The sequence below is a fragment of the Ovis aries genome, chromosome 14 (genome assembly GCF_016772045.2).
Source record: "Ovis aries strain OAR_USU_Benz2616 breed Rambouillet chromosome 14, ARS-UI_Ramb_v3.0, whole genome shotgun sequence".
Taxonomy (NCBI): Eukaryota; Metazoa; Chordata; class Mammalia; order Artiodactyla; family Bovidae; genus Ovis; species Ovis aries.
The window spans coordinates 44,367,377-44,386,088 of NC_056067.1; the positions used below are offsets into that span (position 1 = coordinate 44,367,377).

Genomic DNA, 18,712 nt, shown 5'->3' on the forward strand with positions numbered 1-18,712 from the left:
AATCCACACCCCCCTGCACTGGAAGGCGAAGTCCCAACCACTGGACCGCCAGGAGGTGCCCACAGACATACTCTTAATCAGCCATCTTTTCCTCCATAGCACTTTTTTCTACCTGAGCTGTGACTTACCTGTTGTTGTCTGTCTCCCTCCACAGTCTCCTTGTGGGTGGGAATTTGGTGCCTTGCAGAATCTCTGGCACTTAAACTATGCGGGGCATCAGTATCCATGTGGGGACTGAACAAGAGATTAAACTGACTTTACCGTTCAGTGAGGGAGGTGTGGCTGGGAGGGTCAGGGCTCTGCCCTCTTTGTGTCTGTGTGGTCTTCATTCTTTTTGGTTCATAGACAGCAGAAGGAATTTCCCCCAGTGTGTTAGCAGGTCAAGATGAAGGGGCTTAGAACAACTTTCTAGTCATAAATGTGTCCTTGTAATTTTGATGGCACAGACAGTGTCACTTAGCTCTGACTTGCCAGGTGTGCTGCTAAACTCTATGAATCCTCAGACCACAGCAGCAAACCCTAAGTAGTGGTACCCTTGTGTGTGTGTGTGTGGGTGTGTGTGTGTGTTAGTCGCTCAGTCATGTCTGACTCTATGCGAACCCATGGATTGTAGCCTGCTAGGTTCCTCTGTCCATGGAATTTTCCAGGCAAGAATGCTGGAGTGGGTAGCCATTACCTTCTCCAGGGGATCTTCAGACCCAGGGATTGGTTGGGTCTCCTGCACTGCAGGAGGATTCTTTACCCTCTGAGCCGCCAGGAAGCCCTAATGGTACCCTTACTATCCCCATGTTAGCCATTAGTACTGGAGCCATGGAGGACTCTGGAGTTCCCCTAGCCCAAGCTCACATGACTGGGGAGCACTAGGACTGGGAGTCAGATGCATAGCTGTTCAAGTCCACAGTCATGGCGCTAACCGCTGCTCTCTCCTGCATCTTCTTCCATAGGCATTTGCATCAAGTGTGGGCTTGGCATCTATGGAGCAAGGCAGGCGTGCCAGGCGATGGGGAGCCTATATCATACTGATTGCTTCACCTGCAACTCCTGTGGTAGGTAACATTCTCCGTTTCCAGCCCTCTTGCACTGTGAACCCTCTTGTGCCTAAGTTCCAGGCAGATGGATCACCCAGCTCTGGCCTAGGCTGGAGTGTGGAGCAGGCTGAGTCATGATGCCTTTCCTTCTGGCTTGGTCTGTTTGAGGGCCCTATGCGCCTGGGAGATCTGCTGGACCCTGGGGGTGGGGATGTGTGGGGCCAGGGAAGAGCCTTTTGCTGGTCATGGGGAAAAGCTGCCCCTCTAACCCTTGTTTTTGGTCTTTTTTAGAAAACGGTTTATTTTTGGCTGCTTCAGTTCTTAGTTAGCACGTGGGCTCTTCGTTGAGGTGCATGTGGTGCATGCGCTTCTCTGGTTGCGGCTTGCGGGCTCCAGAGCAGCAGGCTCAGGAGTTGCAGCACAGGGGCTTACTTGCCCCGAGGCATGTGGGATCTTAGTTTCCAGACCAGGGATCGAACTTGAGCCCTCTGCATTGGAAGGTGAATTCTTAACCACTGGACTGCCAGCAACGTCCTAAGGTGTTTTTTTTTTTTTTTTGATGTGGACAGTTTTTAAAGCCTTTATTGAATTTGTTACAATATTGCTTCTGTTTTATGTGTGTTTTTTTTTTTTTTTTTTTTAACCACAATGCATGTGAGATCTTAGCTCCCCAACCAGGGATCGAAAGCACATCTCCTGTGACGGAAGGGGAAGTCTTAACCACTGGAGCACCAGGGAAGTCCCTGAGCCTTGGCTTTGGAACCTCTGTCCTGAGCAGTGTACTGATGTCTCCTGGCTGCCTGGGTGGGGCTTGTGGAGCCAGTGATGTGCCTTCTGCCTGCCTATATATGGGGCTAGTATTTTTTTTCCCTGCAGCTTATTTTTTGTCCCGATTTTACACATGGTATAAAATATAAACATCAGTTAACTTAAAAAAGTTATAAAAAGTAACTATAATCCAACCAACCTAATAAATCTACATTCTTGATGTTCTTATTGTTCTTTCATACTTTGCCCCTGTGCAGATATCTTTTATTTATTTACACAAAACATTTTAGTATTTTATAGTATAAAAGTGTAATATGTGCCAAGTATTAAGTCAGATAGTCCTGAGAAGCAATTTTTGCAATAGCAGAAAAGCACTTATCTTCCTACCCCTGGTGTCTTTCACTTGGTATTTTTTTAGCAACTTCTTCTAGTAGACACCTCCAGGTTCTGACAGTGCACACTGCTGTTTCTTGATGTATCAGTTTTAGAAATGATTTACTTGAGCTTTTTAACCATGGTTTACTTGAGTTTGCTGTGGTAAATGAGAAATAGATTCCTTTTTATAATTTTATGTATTTCTTTATTTTTGGCTGTGCTGGGTCTTTGCTGCTGCCTGGGCTTATCTCTAGTTGAGGCAAGTAGGGGCTGCTCTCTAGTTGCAGTGTGCAGACTTCTCATTGCGATGACTTCTCTTGTTGTGGAGCTTGAGCTCTGGGGCGTGTGGGCTTCAGTAGTAGGAACTCCCAGGCTCTAGAGCACAGGCTTAGTTGCTCTGTGGCATGTGGGATCTTTCTGGATCAGAGATCGAACCTGTGTCTCCTGCATTGGCGGGTGGATTCTTTACCACTGAGCCGCCAGGGAAGCCCTCAGAATAGGGGCTGTTTTTATACTGACTGTTCTCCCTTCTCTCCTTCCATCTTCTCAGTATAGTCATCATAAGCTGTGATTAAATCAATAAACTAGGTTTATATTACTATATTATGTGACTTTTTAAATGTTATTTATTGCAGAGCTAAGAATTCCACTGTGATTAGATCTCCTTTGTTCTGTAGTCATTTACTTTTCCTGGAGTTTTTTCTTCTTTAAACTTTTCTTCTCCATGCATTGTCTTGACTTTTATCTTCAGGTCTTTCCCCACCCCCTACCCCCAGATGTTCCATAGTAGCAGGCATTCTTTTGAGTTCCCCTCTTGGGAGTCCTGGGTCTCTGTAGTCTGAGCCTGCGGTCCTCTGAACCCCTGTGGCGTGTTCATTCTGTACCTTCACCTCCCCATGTATACTCTTTGGATTGAATCTACAGTCTCCATAAAGCTTTCAGCTGCAGGTAACAGGAAGACTTCTGAGGAGGCTTGAACTCTTAAGAATATTTCTTAACTCAGTGAACTGGGAGCCTAGAGATAGGACTGGCTTTAGGCTGGGAAGAATCTAGAGGCTTAGGCCTTAAGAAAAGCTTGGCTGGGTTTCCCTCGTGCTTGGCTTTATCCTTAGGGCAACTTCTCTTATGAAACGTCTGAGGCAGCTTGAGACTCGCATTGCCACACCACTGGTCTGAAGAAAAAGTGGGCATTTCTTCTGGTCATGTTTTTGGGGTGGAGACACTTCTTTCCCAGAAAACACCTAGCAACAGTTTTCTTGCATGTCATTGGCCAGATCATCTCACCCATGGATTCCTGAACCAATCCCTGTGGCTGGGGGGAGTGCTATGATTTGATTGACTTTACTTGCCTGAGTATTGGAACCAATATAAGGGAAGAAGACTTAGCTTTATACTAATCAGGCCCACCCGTGGATAAGGGGGGTGAATTCAAGTTTCCCTTAAACACAGCAAGCTGCCTGAGGTAAGGCTGGATACTGAACACAACTTGGATAAGTAGGGAAGACTCAAAGCTCTGAAACCACCCAAAGAGTGTCCAGCGTTTTGCTTTCGTTCTCTAAAAAAGGGCATGTGAGAGGTACATTTTCAGAATTCTGGTGTGTCTAAAATGCCTTTATTCTACCCTCACAATTTATAGTTGACCGAGAATAGTCTTCCAAATTGGAAATAATTTTCACTAAGCATTTTGTTTAGTGTGTGTGTGTGTTTTTCCTTTTGGCTGCACCACATGACATGTGGGATCTTAATTCCTCCACCAGGAGTGGAGTCCATGGCCCCCTGTGGTGGAAGTGTGGGGTCTTCACCACTGGACCACCATGGAGGTGCCTCACTAAGCATTTTATAAGTTGTAGATTGATCTTCCAGAAGCCATGGCTCCCAAATTTTGATGCCATTCTGAGTCTTATTTTTGTGTGTGTGACCTGGTTTTTCCTTTTGAGAGTCTCAGGAAGATGGCTGTCACTGCTCCGGCTCTGATAGCCTCTGGAAAGGGCCGTGAACTGCACAGTTCCAGGGAGTGCCATTTACGTAGATGGAGCAGGAATGGTGCTCTTGAAATTGTGCAGTGCAGCAGCTGAGCTTAGGACTATTTATGTTTGGTGTAGGCTGTGTGCCATTGGTTGTTGGGCACACACACAAAGTCCCATTAGACTGGAGACTTGCCCTTCAATTCTGGGAATTTTTTCTTGTACTATTTGTTTTATTTACTCCATTTTTTCCCCTCTTGAATTAAATTCAGCAGTGTATGAATCATGATAATACATTATGACCAAGTTGAGCTTATCTGAAGAATACTTGAGTATTCTTATACAGTATACAGTAGAAAACTCATTAATGTAATTCACCTCATTAACAAAGAAGAAAAACTTTATAATCGTCTCAATAGGAGTAGAACAAGAGGTCAGTAAAATCTGACATTCACATTTTTAAAAATAATTTTTGTTTATTTATTTTTGGCCGTGCTGGGCTTCCTTGCTGCGTGGTTGCTCTCGTTGCGGCAAGTGGGGGCTACTGTCTAGTTGCAGCCTGGGCTTCTCATTGGGGATGCTCCTGTTACTGTGGAGCACAGGCCCTAGGGCACATGGGCTTCAGTAGTCGTGGCTCCTGGGCTCTAGAGCACAGGCTTAATAGTTGTGGCACACAGGCTTAATTGCTTCTTGGCATGTGGGGTCTTCTGGATCAGGGGTAGAACCCATGTCTCCTGCATTGGCAGGTGGATTCTTTAGCACTGAGCCACCTGGGAAGCCCTGACATTCAGTTTTTTTTTAAAGTTTGTATATTTGTTTTATTTTGACTGTATCAGGTTTCAGTTGCAGCAGGCAGGATCTTTCGTTGGCAGTGCATGGACTATCTCGTTGTGGTTCCAGGGCTTAGCTGCTCTGTGGCATGTGAGATCTTAGTTCCCCTATCAGGGATTGAACCCATGTCCCCTGCATTGCAAGGCAGATTCTTAACCACTGGATCACCAGGGAAATTCCTGACATTCAGATTTTAGCAAGTTAGAAATAAAAAGGAACTTTCTCAACCTGGTGAGAGTTGGTTACTAAAAATCTATGCAAACATCCTACTCAGTGGTAAAATATAAGGAAAATGGACGTTTAAAAGAGGAAAGGACAAAGCCTGCAACCATATCTTCTGTTCAGCATTGTACTGAAAGTCCTAGTCATTGCACTAAGAAAAATAAATATACCATATTCATGTAAATATTTATGACTATATCCATATTCACATACTATTGAACATGGGTATATTCAATGCCAGTTTTTTTTAAATTGATCTATAATGCATTGTAATTTCACTTAAGCAGGTTTTCATGAATTTGCCAGGCTAATTCTGTAATTTAAATATAAGAGCAAAAGGCTAAGAATAGTCAAGATGATCTTGACAAAGAATAAGCTGGGCAAGCTTCTACTACCAGGTGTCAATATATACCGTATAGTTGTATTAGTGATTTCATGTGGTCCTGGGGCAAGGATAGACAAATGCACCACTGGAACAGAGTGGAGAGTTTAGAAACAGACCCATGTCTGTGTGAAAACTTAACTGATGATAGAGATGGCATTGCAGATGGTTCTGGGAAAAGTGGTTATCCATATAAAATAATGAAATTAAATCCAAGTGGATCAAATACCAAAATGTGTAAAGAACATGATAATTTTATAAATAAATATAGAAAATTGCCTCTATCAATATTTTGGTTAAGAAAGTTTTTTTTTTTTTCCCCACTCACAAAAATCACCAAACTTAAGAAGAAGGGATTGACAAATTTGGCTACATTAGGGTTAAAAAACTGGATTTGTTAAAAAGAGACTGACTGTGAAGCATGTGGGAAAACAAACCATCTACTGCCACAATCATAACTTCCAAGGATCATTTTCCAGAGTATTTAAAATATTTCACATATCAATTAGGAAAAAAGTACAGATAATTTAAAGTGTTCTTTTATAGCTTGATGGGTTGTAGGTATGAGTTTTATTTGTCTGGGATTCATTTTGACTCCTGAATCTGAAAACTGTCAATATGAGAACAATCTTAGCTATTTTATTTTCAAAAATTTCCTTCTTTCCCATTGTTTCTATTATTTACTTATAAAATTCAAATTAGAAATATCAGTCCTTGTCATTCTATGCTGCTTTTCCCTTAGCCACTCCTTCATGTTGTCCTTGTCTCCTCTGCCTTTGCTGCATTGTTTCATTTCTTCAGATCTGGCTTCCAGAACTGGGAGTCTAGATCAGTGAGCTTGTCAGCGTTAGTATGTGCGGGTGGTTACCACAGGAGACAGACCAGTTTATAATCCCATTGGCAGTGTATGAGAATTCCAGTTTTTCCTTATTCCTGCAAACACTTGGCATTGTCTTTTTAGCCATTCTGGTAGAGGTAGAGTGATATCTTTCTCTTTTTTAATTAATTTTTTACTTGGAGGATGATTGCTTTTCAAAGTTGTTTTGGTTTCTGCCATACTGGAGTGATACGTTAATGTGATTTTGCTTTGAATTTCTCTGATGAATACTGATGACTCATGCACTTTTTCATGTATTTGGTGGTCATTTGAATGCCTTTCTGTGTAAAGTACCTGTTGAGTCTTTTACCCATTTTATAAAGAATTAATTAATTTTTGCCTGTTTTCATTGCTGCGTGGGCTTTCTCCAGTTGTGGCAAGTGCAGGCTGCTTCTCGTTGTGCTGCGTGGGCCTCTCATTGCAGTGGCTTCTCTTGTTGCAGAGCACAGGTTCTAGGACACTTGGGTTCAGTAGTTGCGGCCCTGGGGCTATAGAGCACGGGTTCAGTAGCTGTGGTGCCCAGGCTTAATTGCTCCATGTTGTGTTGGATTTTCCTGGACCAGGGATCAAACCCATGTCTCCTGCATTGGGAGGTGGATTCTTTACCACTGAGCAACCAAGGAAGCCCCTTTTTGCCCATTTTTCAATTGGGTTGTTTGACTTTTTCTTAATGATTTCTGGGAGTTCTTTATGCATCTTGGATAAAAGTTTTTTGTTGGTTATATGTGTTATAAATTCTTTTCCTCATCTATTCTTGCTTCATTATTTTCTTCGTTTTTGGCTGCACTTCTCGGCTTTTGGGATCTTAGTACCCCAGCCAGAGATTGAACTTGGGCCCTAAGTAGTAAAAGAGCAATTTTAAACACTGGACCACCAGGGTTTTCTAGTTTGTGACTGTGGAAGTCTGTCTGTGGGAATTCATTGAGGTGTGTGTTGAAGGTGCATTCTCCTAGGGAATTTTTTTTTCCCACTTACCAATAGGACAAATTTTATAAGGGAATAATTCTCCAATAAAGTTGATATAGTTCTAAACTATAACATGTTTTCCAGAAAACTTAAGGAGTGTTTGAAAACGTATGAGCAGGGGCAAATATATATTTTCTGAGAATTCTTATTACTTGTGGATTGTATTCATGTAATGTATTGCAGTGGAGAAGGAAATGGCAACCCACTCCTGTGTTCTTGCCTGGAGAATCCCAGGGACAGGGGAGCCTGGTGGGCTGCCGTCTATGGGATCACACGGAGTCGGACACTTCTGAAGTGACTTAGCTTAGCTTAGCTTAATGTATTGCAGTACCATCATAATTCTTTTGATGCACAAATTGTCTCAAATTTGGCCAGAGAAGTCCCTTCCTGCTGGCTCCTATGCCATTTTGACAGGTACCCACTTTGTTCTTTGAACACTGCTTTACTCTGGCATAAGATATACTCGGTTTATCTTTGTTTTCATTTTTAATTGAGTACAATTTATATATTGCTTAGCAAACAGATATTAAATATATAATTCAAAGATTTTGCATAAGTATGTACATGTATGCAACTTACACCCCTAACAAAGATACAGGAAAAAAAAACACAAGAAACTTCTGTCTCCCCTTTTCTCCAGTTGATTTCCATATGATTCCCCCATCACATCCTTTCAACCAGTGTTCTAATTTCTACCACCATACATTAGTTTTGACCGTTCTAGAACTTCATTTAAATGCAGTTAATAGGTACTATTTTCTTTTTTTTATAGTGGTTCCCCCCCTTTTTTTGCTAAACATTTTTGTTTTAAATCCATGTTGTTACATGTATCAGTAGTTCCCTCCTTTGTATCACTAAGATTCTGTTGTATGAATATATACCACACTTTGTTTTTCCATTTAACTGTTGGTAGATACTAGGTTGTGCTATGAACATTCTAGTACAGGTCATCTGTGGACAAATGTTTTCATTTCTCTTGGGTAAATTCCAGGGAATGGAATTTCTGGGTCATAGGCTAAGTGTATGTTTAATTTCATAAGAGACTGCCAAACTATTTTCCAAAGGGGCTGTATCGTTTTAAACTCCTACTTGAAATGTAAGAGAGTTGGGTCATTCTACATATTAGCCAACAGCTGGTATTTCAGTCTGTTTAATTTTAGCCGTTCTAATGAGTGTGAAGTGGTAGCTCACTGTGGTTTTAATATGTATTTCCCTGAGAACCAGTGAGGTTTAAGCATCTTTTTTTCCTTTGTTTCTTGGCCATTTTTTTCTTCTTTTGTGAAGTCTATTCAAAGTCTTTTGCCCTGTTGTGTTTTTTTAAAAATAATTTTTAATTTTGTTTTTACTCCCTTTTTGTTTTTAAAAATTCTTTGGCCTTGCCATGTACCATATAGGATCTTAGTTCCCCACCCAGGGATTGAACCTGCAACCCCTTCACTAGAAGCTTGGAGTCTCAACCACTGGACTGCCAGGGAAGTTCCTCTTTTGCTCAGTTTTTAAATTGGGAGTTGTCTTTTATTGTTTAGTTCTAGGAATATATATGGTAAAATTTCTTTTTAGATGTTTTGTGAATATTTTCTTCAGGTTTTTTTGTTTGTTTGTTTTATGGTTATTATTTTTGTGACTTAAATTTTTCTGTCTCCCTTTAAGTCATGAAGATAGTCTCCTTTGTTTTTTTCTAGAAGTTTTAGGTCTCTCATTTTTATGTTTAGGTTAATGACTATTTCATCTTCTGTATGGTATGAGGTAAGAAATTGAGTCTTTTTTTTTTTTTTTCCATATGACTGTCTGGTTGTTTCAGCACCATGTGCTGGAAAGACTTTTGCTTTCCCGCTTGCATGTTTCTTGAAATATTTATGGGTCTATTTTTGGACTCCATTCTGTTCCACTGATCTTTTTGTCTCTCCTTACCAGAATATTACACTGTCTTGACTTCTGTAAATCTTAAAATAGTTAGTCTTCTTGTTTTGTTGATCTTTTTCAAGATTATTTTGGCTATTCTAGGTTCTCTGTATTTCTATATAAATTAAAACATTGGAACATCAATTTACACAAAAGAAAGAGTGCTGGGAACTTGACTGGGTGGCACTGAATGTGCAGATCAAATGGGGCAGAATCAGTATGAGAACATTTGAAGCATGAAGATGGTTGTCAGGAACTATGCAGGATCTGAGATTTTTCCCCATGTGCAAGCTGACAAGTTAGCCTGCCAGTGTTTCATGGGTGCTGGCTGAAGACACGACCCTCCGGGGGAGATACTCAGTGCTGCAAGCAGTGTGAGCTTCACGTTTGCACTGGTTCTGTGTGCCCTCCTTAGTCCCACAGTGGTGATGTGGGTACCAGGTGTGCGCTGCCTGTGCATTGGGTCTGTATGTCATGGCTGAGGAACCCTGAGCTTAGGGAACCCCAGGATTTTATAATGGGCTGCCAGCAAACCTGCTAGATTCTTCTCCCAGAGAAGCCCATTATCTTTATTAGATTGAACAGCAAACAGACTTGCCCTCTGCTTCAGAGGGAGATGCTGTCTCTGTCTTCTAAGCAGTTTGCTCCATAGATATCCTTGGAAAGATAATCCAGAATGAAAGCTACCAGCCCTGTGTTTGAAAGATGTGTTAAGAATGGAATCGGTCCAATGGAGAACTGTCTTGCAACAGTGGTATATCTATTTATTAGCTCTTTTACAGTTTTTTCCAGCAAACTTTGGTTTTACTGAGTCAAATCAGACACATCTTTCATTAAACTTATTCCTTAGTATTTTATGGTTTTTCTTCAGGTGGTATTATAAATGTATTTTTAAAATTGTAAGTTTATTTTCCAATCACTTGCTGCTAGATTATAAAAATATTTTTGGTTTTCATATACTGACCACCTTTACTACAGCTTGGCTAAACACACTGATTAGTTTTAGTAGTTTTTTTTTTGTATATTTCTTATGATTTTCTATATAATAAAATTGTCATCTGTGTTTAAAGACTTTTTTTAAGCAATAATTTTCAGTTCACTAGATGAAACAGACTTGCAACATTGTCAGCAGGAATGCAAAGTAAGCCATCTATAGCAAATGATAAGGATAATGGGCAAAAAGGAAAAAGCATACATTGGAAAAAAAGCTTCTCTTGAAATAAAAAATCAAACCATTATTATAAAGGAATTTACCAAGAACTGCTATATTTCCCCCATCCCATTTGCTGAAAGTTAACAAGAGCATCTAGCACTTTATGTCCCTGTCAGAAAAGGCAGATCAGAGCATCCTAATGCAAAAACAAAGAAGAAAATCCCTAACCCCTCCCCTATACCATAGAGGAGTTCAAATATAACTGTAACTCCAGAGTTATAGTTCTGGAGTTATAGTTCACTATAACTCCCGAGTTCAAATTCAAAAAGGAGAGTTCACTGTCTAGCACTTCTAGTATACTGTTGATTCCTAAGGGTAAAAGTGAAAAAAAAAATTTAACTATTAACGTCTGGTGTTAGCTATGGGGCTTTCCTAGATGTGCTTCATCAAGTGGAGGAAGTTCCCTCTTGTTCCTGGTTAGGGGCTGTCATCTCCTGACTAATGGGAATGCCTCTCATAGCTGCTGGCAGGTCTGCTGGGGCTGTGGTTTGGATTTGACAAGTATGCCTTTTTCTTTTAAAGTTTTTTTTTTTTTAATTTATTTAAACTAAAAAAATACCACATCACTCATTTTTCTCATCCCCAACCCCCTGCATCTTGGAACAGCCAAACTTTTCTCTGTATCTATGTTCTTGTGTGTGTGTGTGTGTGTGTGTGTGTGTGTTTTAAAGATTCCCTGTATAAGAGAGGTCATGGTGTATTTGTGTTTCTTTGTCTGACTTAATTTCACTTAGTATATAATACCTTCCAGGTGCATCCATGTTGTTGCAAATGACAAAATTTCATTTTCATCCTTTGTCATGGGTGAATAATAATATTCTATTGTGTGTGTGTGTGTGTGTGACAATTTCTTTATCCGTTGCATCCATCAGTGGATGCTTAGATTGTGTTCAATATCTTAGTTACTGTAAATAATGCTATAGTGAACATAGAGATGCAGATATCTTTTTGAATTAGTTTTCATTTTCTTTAGATAAATTCTCAGAAGGGGAATTGCTGGATCATATGTTAGTTCTATTTTTAATTTTTTGAGGAACCTCCATATTGTTTTGCACAGTGGTTGTACCAATTTACATTACATTCCCACCAACAGTATATAAGAATTCCCTTTTTTCTACATATTAACCAACACTTGTTATTTCTTGTCTTATTGATAATAGCCATTCTAACGGATGTGAGGTCCTTTGTTGTAAATTGATCAACTATATATATGTGTGTTTATTTCTGGGCTTGCTATTCTGATTCATTGATCACTGTGTCTGTTTTTATGCCAATAGCATACTTTCAAATTACTGTAGCTTTGTAATACAGTTTGAAATCAGGGAGCATGATACCTCTAGCTCTGTTCTTTTTTTTCAAGGTTGCTTTGGCTATTTGGGATCTTTTCTGTTTCCATATAAGTTTAGGATTATTTGTTCTATCTCTGTGGAAAATACCATTGGAATTTTGATAGGGATTGCATTGAATTGATAGATTGCTTTAGGTAGTATGGACATTTTAATAATACTGATCTTGCAATCCATGAGCATAGACTATCTTTCCATCTTTCTTGTTTGTGTCTTCTTCAGTTTCTTTTGGAGAAGGCAATGGCAACCCACTCCAGTACTCTTGCCTGGAAATCCCATGGACGGAGGAGCCTGGTAGGCTGCAGTCCATGGGGTCACAAAGAGTCAGACATGACTGAGCGACTTCACTTTCACTTTTCATCTTCATGCACTGGAGAAGGAAATGGCAACCTACTCCAGTGTTCTTGCTTGGAGAATCCCAGGGACGGGGGAGCCTGGTGGGCTGCCGTCTGTGGGGTCGCACAGAGTTGGACACCACTGAAGTGACTTAGCAGCAGTTTCTTTTATTAATATCTTATAGTTTTCAATATACAGGTCTTTTACCTCCTTGGTTAAGTTTATTCTTCCTAGATATTTTGTTCTTTTTGATACAATTGTAAGTGGACTGTTTTCTTCTCTTCTCTTCCTGATAGTTCATTATTAGTTAAAGTAACACAAACACCACATTGTTATGTATTGATTTGGTATTCTGCAACTTTACTGAATTCATTTATTCTAATAGTTTTTGATGGAGTCTTTAGGATTTTTTGTATATTTCATCTGCAAATAGTGATAGTTTTACTTCGTCCTTTCCAATTTGGATGCCTTTTCTTTCTTTTTCTTGCCTAATTGCCCGGGCTAGGACTTCCAGTAATGTGTTGAATTAAAGTGGTAAAAGTGGACATCCTTGTCTTGTTTTTGATCCTAGAGAAAAAACGTTTTACTTTTCACCATTGTATATGACATTAGCATGGGCTTCTTATATATGTCCTTTATTATGTTGAGGTATGTTCCCTCTGTACCCATTTTATTGGGAGTTCTTGTTATGAAAGGATTTTAAATTCCATCAGATGCTTTTTCTGTATCTATTGAGATGATCACAGGATTTTTATCCTTTATTTTGTTAATATGATGTATCACACTGACTGATTTGTGAATGTTGAACTATCCTGGCACCCTTGCAATAAAGGATACCTTTTTTTAATATATTGGGCTCCTTTACCTGGTGAGAGTTGTACTTCTAATGTTTTTAGATTAAGAAATTCATTCTGCGAAGTCTGCTCTTGAATTCAACTGAACTTAAAGCAAATGTTTTTTTTTTAAATTACCAGAACTTCAATTTACATTTGATAAACAGGTCTTCATATATTTGTTATGACAACTTCTTATGACAGTTTTGTCAACAACATATTCTTAATTTTTAAAAACTATTAATTACTGTAATGATAATAACATAACATTAGAGGGAAATTTAAAAATTTGTCTGCATCCATTTCTCATCTGTTGGAGGAGGGTGCTGAGAAATGGCAGCAGAGGCATCATCCCTGGTTCCAGTGGTCCAGGGACCGCCTTCTCTATCCTCATCCTTGCAGGGAGACGACTTCGTGGGAAGGCATTCTACAACGTGGGTGAGAAAGTGTACTGCCAGGAGGACTTCCTGGTGAGTCAAAGCTGTGCCCTGGCTGGTGCTGTGGGTGGGAGCAGGGGCAGGGACCCTCCTGGGTCTCATGGAGACCTGAGGCCAGGAAGCAGATGCTGGCTGGGCAGTGAGTGCCCCTTTGTCATATAACATCCTGGATCCTGTGTCCCCCTCCCAGTACTCCGGGTTCCAGCAAACGGCTGACAAGTGTAGCGTGTGTGGACACCTCATCATGGAGATGGTGAGAACCTCCCCCAGGCTCCTGGAGCCCCTCTGACATGCGTGGAGTCTGAGGACCCCACCCTTTCACCTGTTGGAGACCTGCCAGGGGCTCAGAGCCAGCGTGTCTTCTGGGGGCTGTGCTGAGCCTTCCACCTGCACTGACCCTTCAGTGCCTCCTGCCCCCAGATCCTGCAGGCCCTTGGGAAGTCCTACCACCCAGGCTGCTTCCGATGCTCGGTATGCAATGAGTGCCTGGATGGGGTGCCCTTCACTGTGGACGTGGAGAACAACATCTACTGTGTCAGAGATTATCACACGTGAGTAGCTGGTGCTGTGGAGCAGTGTGACTCCCGTGGTTCCTCTGCCTCCCCTGGGAGCATCTTTCCAGCCTGCCTGTCTGTGTTCTTCATTCTTGGCCTGTTCACTTCCTGCCTCCACTGTGCGCTCAGTGGTTGAGGTGAGGCACGGGTCTCTGCCTGGAGCCATATGTCTTGGTCCTCTCCTCCCCTTGCCTTTGCCTACAGCCCCTTCTCAGATGCCCCACCTCGTGTCTCTCTGCTCCAGTGACCAGGTCAGGACTTTTCTGCCTGGAATGGGAACTTGGGGTCTCTGCCGAGTCTTTTCCTGCCTGTCTGGTACCCATGTGACTAGGCAATCCATTCTTCCTTGCTGTGGCTCCAGGCTCTGCTCTCAGACCTCTGGTCCTGTGCTGCTGCCTTGCAGTGCTAGGCCTTGATTCCTGGTACTTGGTGTGGAGCCAGGCTTTGCAGGATCTCAGCTAGGAGAGACCCAAACCTGGACATTAGGGGGCAAAAACTCAGGAAGCATGAGGGAGAGGCGAGGGAAGAAGCCGTCTGGAGGAGGTGATGGGGTGGAGGTGAATTGGGGAGCCACAGAAAAGGCTAGTGCTGAGAAAGCATGGCAGAGAATGCTCCTACCTCACTCTGTCCACACAAGGAGAGAGGGCTTGTTGTTTGGGCCACATCATGGGCTACTGTGGGTGGACCTGTCCTTGTGCCCTTGACCTCTAGTCATTCAGCTGGTCACTTCTGGTTTCCTTTATTCCTCCAGGGTTTTTGCACCAAAATGTGCCTCCTGTGCCCGTCCTATCCTCCCTGCACAGGTAGGAACCACTCACCTGGAGATGGTCAGGTGCCTGGCCCTGGTGGTCCTGCCTGGGTGGGCCCTAGGTCTTGGGCCCCGGTGGGAGGGACAAGCAGGTGCTCCTGCCCCATCGCCCTCTGGGCAGAAGGATGTGTATAGGGCACACAGGGTGCAAGTGTTCCTGCTTGAGTCAGAGGGACATGGTGGCCCCAGCTTCTCAGCTGCCTCCCCCCGCCCCCTCAACTCCATTGGCCATCCATATCAGGACTGTCCCCCAAATCTGTGAGCTCACAGCTGAGATGGTGGGCGGAGCAGATGAAGAGAAGGGTGCAGTCTGTGCAGGAAACAACCTTTGTGGGTGCAGCTCTCGGCACTGGGTTTTCCTCATGTGCTGGCTCTGTCCCAGCCTACTGTGTCTGGGGAACCAGGACTGGGAGTGGTCTTTCCTGACTCCAAAGAACTGATGCCCATGCGGTGTCTCATCAGCAAGCGTGTATGCTGTCAGCTACAGGTGTGGGAGGAGGCCTACGGCACATGCACAGCCATCTGTGTGCACCCACTGATGCCTGTTCTGGCCCCATGGAAGCACGCATGTCAGTGCTCACACGGGTGTGAACGCACAGCCCCCGTGACAGGAGCACGTGTAGGTGTGTGCCCACCACACAGTTCGCCTCACACCCTGTTTCTTCTTCCAGGGCTGTGAGACAACCATCCGTGTGGTGTCCATGGACAGAGATTACCACGTGGAGTGCTACCACTGCGAGGTGAGCCCGGGTCCCCCAGAGGGCTGGTGGCTGGGGCAGCCCCCCTCCTATAGAGACCTCGTCCTCCCTAGGTGTTCTACGGGCCTACGTCTTTTTAATATTTCTTTGGCTGCACTGGGTCTTAGCTGCGGCAATGTCTAGTTCCCTGAACAAGGGTCAGGGCCCCTGCATTGGGACCAGAGTCTTAGCCACTGGATCACCAGGGAAATCCCCCACTTCCTCTTTTATGGTTCTACTCCATGATGCTAAGTCACTTCAGTCGTGTCCAACTCTGCGACCCCAGAGACGGAAGCCCACCAGGCTCCCCTGTCCCTGGGATTCTCCAAGCAAGCGACCTCATATGCCTATCCTCCCCTTAGTGAGCTCTTTCCCTCTGCACCGTGCCCACCCACCCCCCCCAACCCCGCCCAGGATATAGTTTCTCTCAGCTCAATTCTCAATCAAATTATTTCCACAGGATGTACAGTATCAGGGTGTTGTGGATGTAGAGAATAAAGACAGTTTGTACCTGCCAGAGAGACAAGTACTCAGGCAGTATTTAATAGAGTACCTAGGATGCCTTGGAAAATCAAGGAGGACTTTCTGGGGGAGGTGACACTCAAGCTAAGATTTGAAAGACGAATCAGAGCTGGCCAAGGAGGCAGGGAGAAGGGCATTTCCAGGGAATGGAAGCAGAATTGCTAAGTGTGAAGGTGTGTTGTTTTGTGTCACTGGAGAAGTTGGCAGGATGATGAAAGGCCTGAGGACAGTAGAGAAGGATCAAAAAGGGATGACATGATGTCATTGGGATTTTAGGAAGGGCACTCACCTTGCCATGCAGAGAATGAATGGAGAAGGAGGGGGAAGGAGCTGGGGTTCCCTGAGGACACTGGTGGAGTGAAATTGTGACCCTGGGTTCTGGGAAGTAGATGGAGTGTTGGTTAGATAGTACAAGGGACTGGATTTGGTCAGTGACTGGATGTGGGAATTTGGGGGTTGGAAGGTGAGAGTGAGGACCCCAGGAGAATGAGTGAAGATGAGAAGAAGGCATAAGATGTTCTCGCTTTTGGTAGCTAGAGACATCTGAACGGAGATATCCAGGAAGCAGGCGGATATGCTGGAGTATGAAGACTCTGGTACAGGGGTAGGAGTTTGGGAGTCATTGGCATATATAGCTCTTTCCTCTCTGATACTCTGTCCTGTGGTTTCTAGTTGCATTCACCTCCCCGAATTCTCAATTAAAGAAGGCCAATAGGCTCTCTTTGAGTACTCTGGAACATCTTTCCAAGTAGTACAGTAACTTGGGGCAGTTGTGGGGCTTGCTTTATTAGTTTCCCTTCCATCACTGGCCTGCCTTGCTTGGTGTTCTGAGTCTGAGGATCATTGTGTTTTTGCCCAGCCTTTTTCCTTGTTAAAGGCAGAATGGGAATTCCGGTCTTTGCTACTGTCAGGGCCAGAAGCAAGAGCCCCATGAGTCGCATCATGGTCAGGTACGTGGCTGTTGAAGCCAGGGGAATAAATAAACGGTCTTCCAGGGAGAACTGCAGAGGAAGGAGTTGGGGCTCAGGATAGCCCAGGGAGCTCCCAGCATTCCAGGGACGCATACAGCCACACAGCAGGCCTAGAATGAGTGACCTGATCTGGCCAGAGAGGTAGGAGAAAAACGAAGTGTTGGGTTTCAGAGTCCCAGGGAAGAGCAGGTGTGTCAGTGAGAAATCTTTTGTAGGAATCTAGGGTCCATTTGGAACCAGGTTGTGTTGGTGGGACCATGTGGCCCAAAGGGAGTAGGAATCCTGTTGGGAGGATCAAGGAAGGTGGACTGGGAGCAGGCATGGCCTGCGGAGGGCCCCTGATCCTCTAGCAGCAGTAGGAGGGCATCCTGCTCTGCTGTCTGGGGACTTGCCGGGTCCCCTTGGGATCACTAAGGACAGTCCTTAGGGGAAGCCTGATACTCAGAGTCCAGGAGCAGGTTAAGCTGTGGGCAGATCACAGCCAATGCCTCAGGGCTGGGAGATGTGGTGCTGCTGTCCCTCTGGGGAGACCCCTGGATGGGAACGGGGGTCTCCAGGCCCCCTTCTTGTCCCCTCTCTCTGGTGTGTGGTGGTTAGTAGCAGGCCCAGTCAGGGGGCTGTGGCCAGACAGGACACGGAGGACATCTGGGATCTGAGCTGTTTGGGACATGAGGCTCCACGGCAGCAGTCCAGCTTTGTAATCTGTGGGCGGTGGGGCAGGTATTAGTCTCAGGGCCTTTGGGTAACAAGTGTCAAACCTGACAGGCTGGAGGCCTGAGTGCAGTGAGTGTGACCAAAGGGCCCTCCTTGGGGTAGGGGACAAAAGGAAGGAAAAAGTTGTTCACCTGGTGCCTCACTGTAGCTCACAGCACACTATTTTCCATGTCTGCCCTTCACATTTCCTGTCTGTTATTTATTTAAACACGAATCACGTAGCTTGTTAAACAGAGAAAATTAGCCCATAATATATCCTGCAGTGGTAAAATGGTAAGATAAAGGACATAAAACAAAACTCCTTGTTTACTTGATGTTTTCAGTTCTGTTCCATTATCTCTTAAGGCCACTCAAGTCAGCCATTTGACCTTCCCCGTTTCCCAAGGTCACCAATGACCCCCATGTGGGGATCCAGGAGACGATTCTCAGCTGTCCCTGCCCTAAGCTTGGAGTAACTGTCCTAGACTCTCCCCTCTCCTAGTCGCCCTCTTCACTGTGCCCTTAGGACAGGCTGTTTTTGGTTTGCCTCTTCTATTTTCCCCTGAAATCTGGGCACTGGTCTTTCCGCTCTTAAAGTTGGAGCTCCACAGCTCAGCTGTTCTCTTCCCTTTCCTAGTTATCTGCATTCCCTGTGGGAAACTCCTGTGGCTTTGTAAGAAGGGTCACATCTTTATGCTGATGCCCGAATTTACTGCCCAGCCCTGACTCCCAGATTGCAGGCTAGCGTCTCCCTCCCTCCCTCCTGGCTGGCTCCTCTGGATGTGCAGGAGGTTCTCCAAGTTGGGGTGTCCCAACACCGGGCTCCTGACCGCCTCTCTCCCAAAAGAGTAAAGGCCAAAGTCCTCTGGAGGGTGGGCAGGGTCCTACAGACCGCAGATGCACCTCTCCCTTGCTTACCCTGGAGCCGGGGCTGTGTTCTTCCCTAG

General features: G+C 44.0%; 1 protein-coding gene across 2 annotated transcripts in view; it reads left to right on the plus strand.

The window, feature by feature from the left end:
* WTIP (WT1 interacting protein) overlaps positions 1 to 18,712 on the plus strand; it is a 78,599-nt gene that overhangs the window by 5,592 nt on the left and 54,295 nt on the right. For both annotated transcript variants that reach the window (XM_060398488.1, XM_015100553.3), the window contains exons 2-7: positions 945 to 1,046; positions 13,446 to 13,513; positions 13,671 to 13,733; positions 13,901 to 14,031; positions 14,786 to 14,837; positions 15,514 to 15,582. In XM_060398488.1, the coding sequence (XP_060254471.1) occupies positions 945 to 1,046; positions 13,446 to 13,513; positions 13,671 to 13,733; positions 13,901 to 14,031; positions 14,786 to 14,837; positions 15,514 to 15,582 (485 nt within the window). The remainder of the gene's footprint in view (positions 1 to 944; positions 1,047 to 13,445; positions 13,514 to 13,670; positions 13,734 to 13,900; positions 14,032 to 14,785; positions 14,838 to 15,513; positions 15,583 to 18,712) is intronic.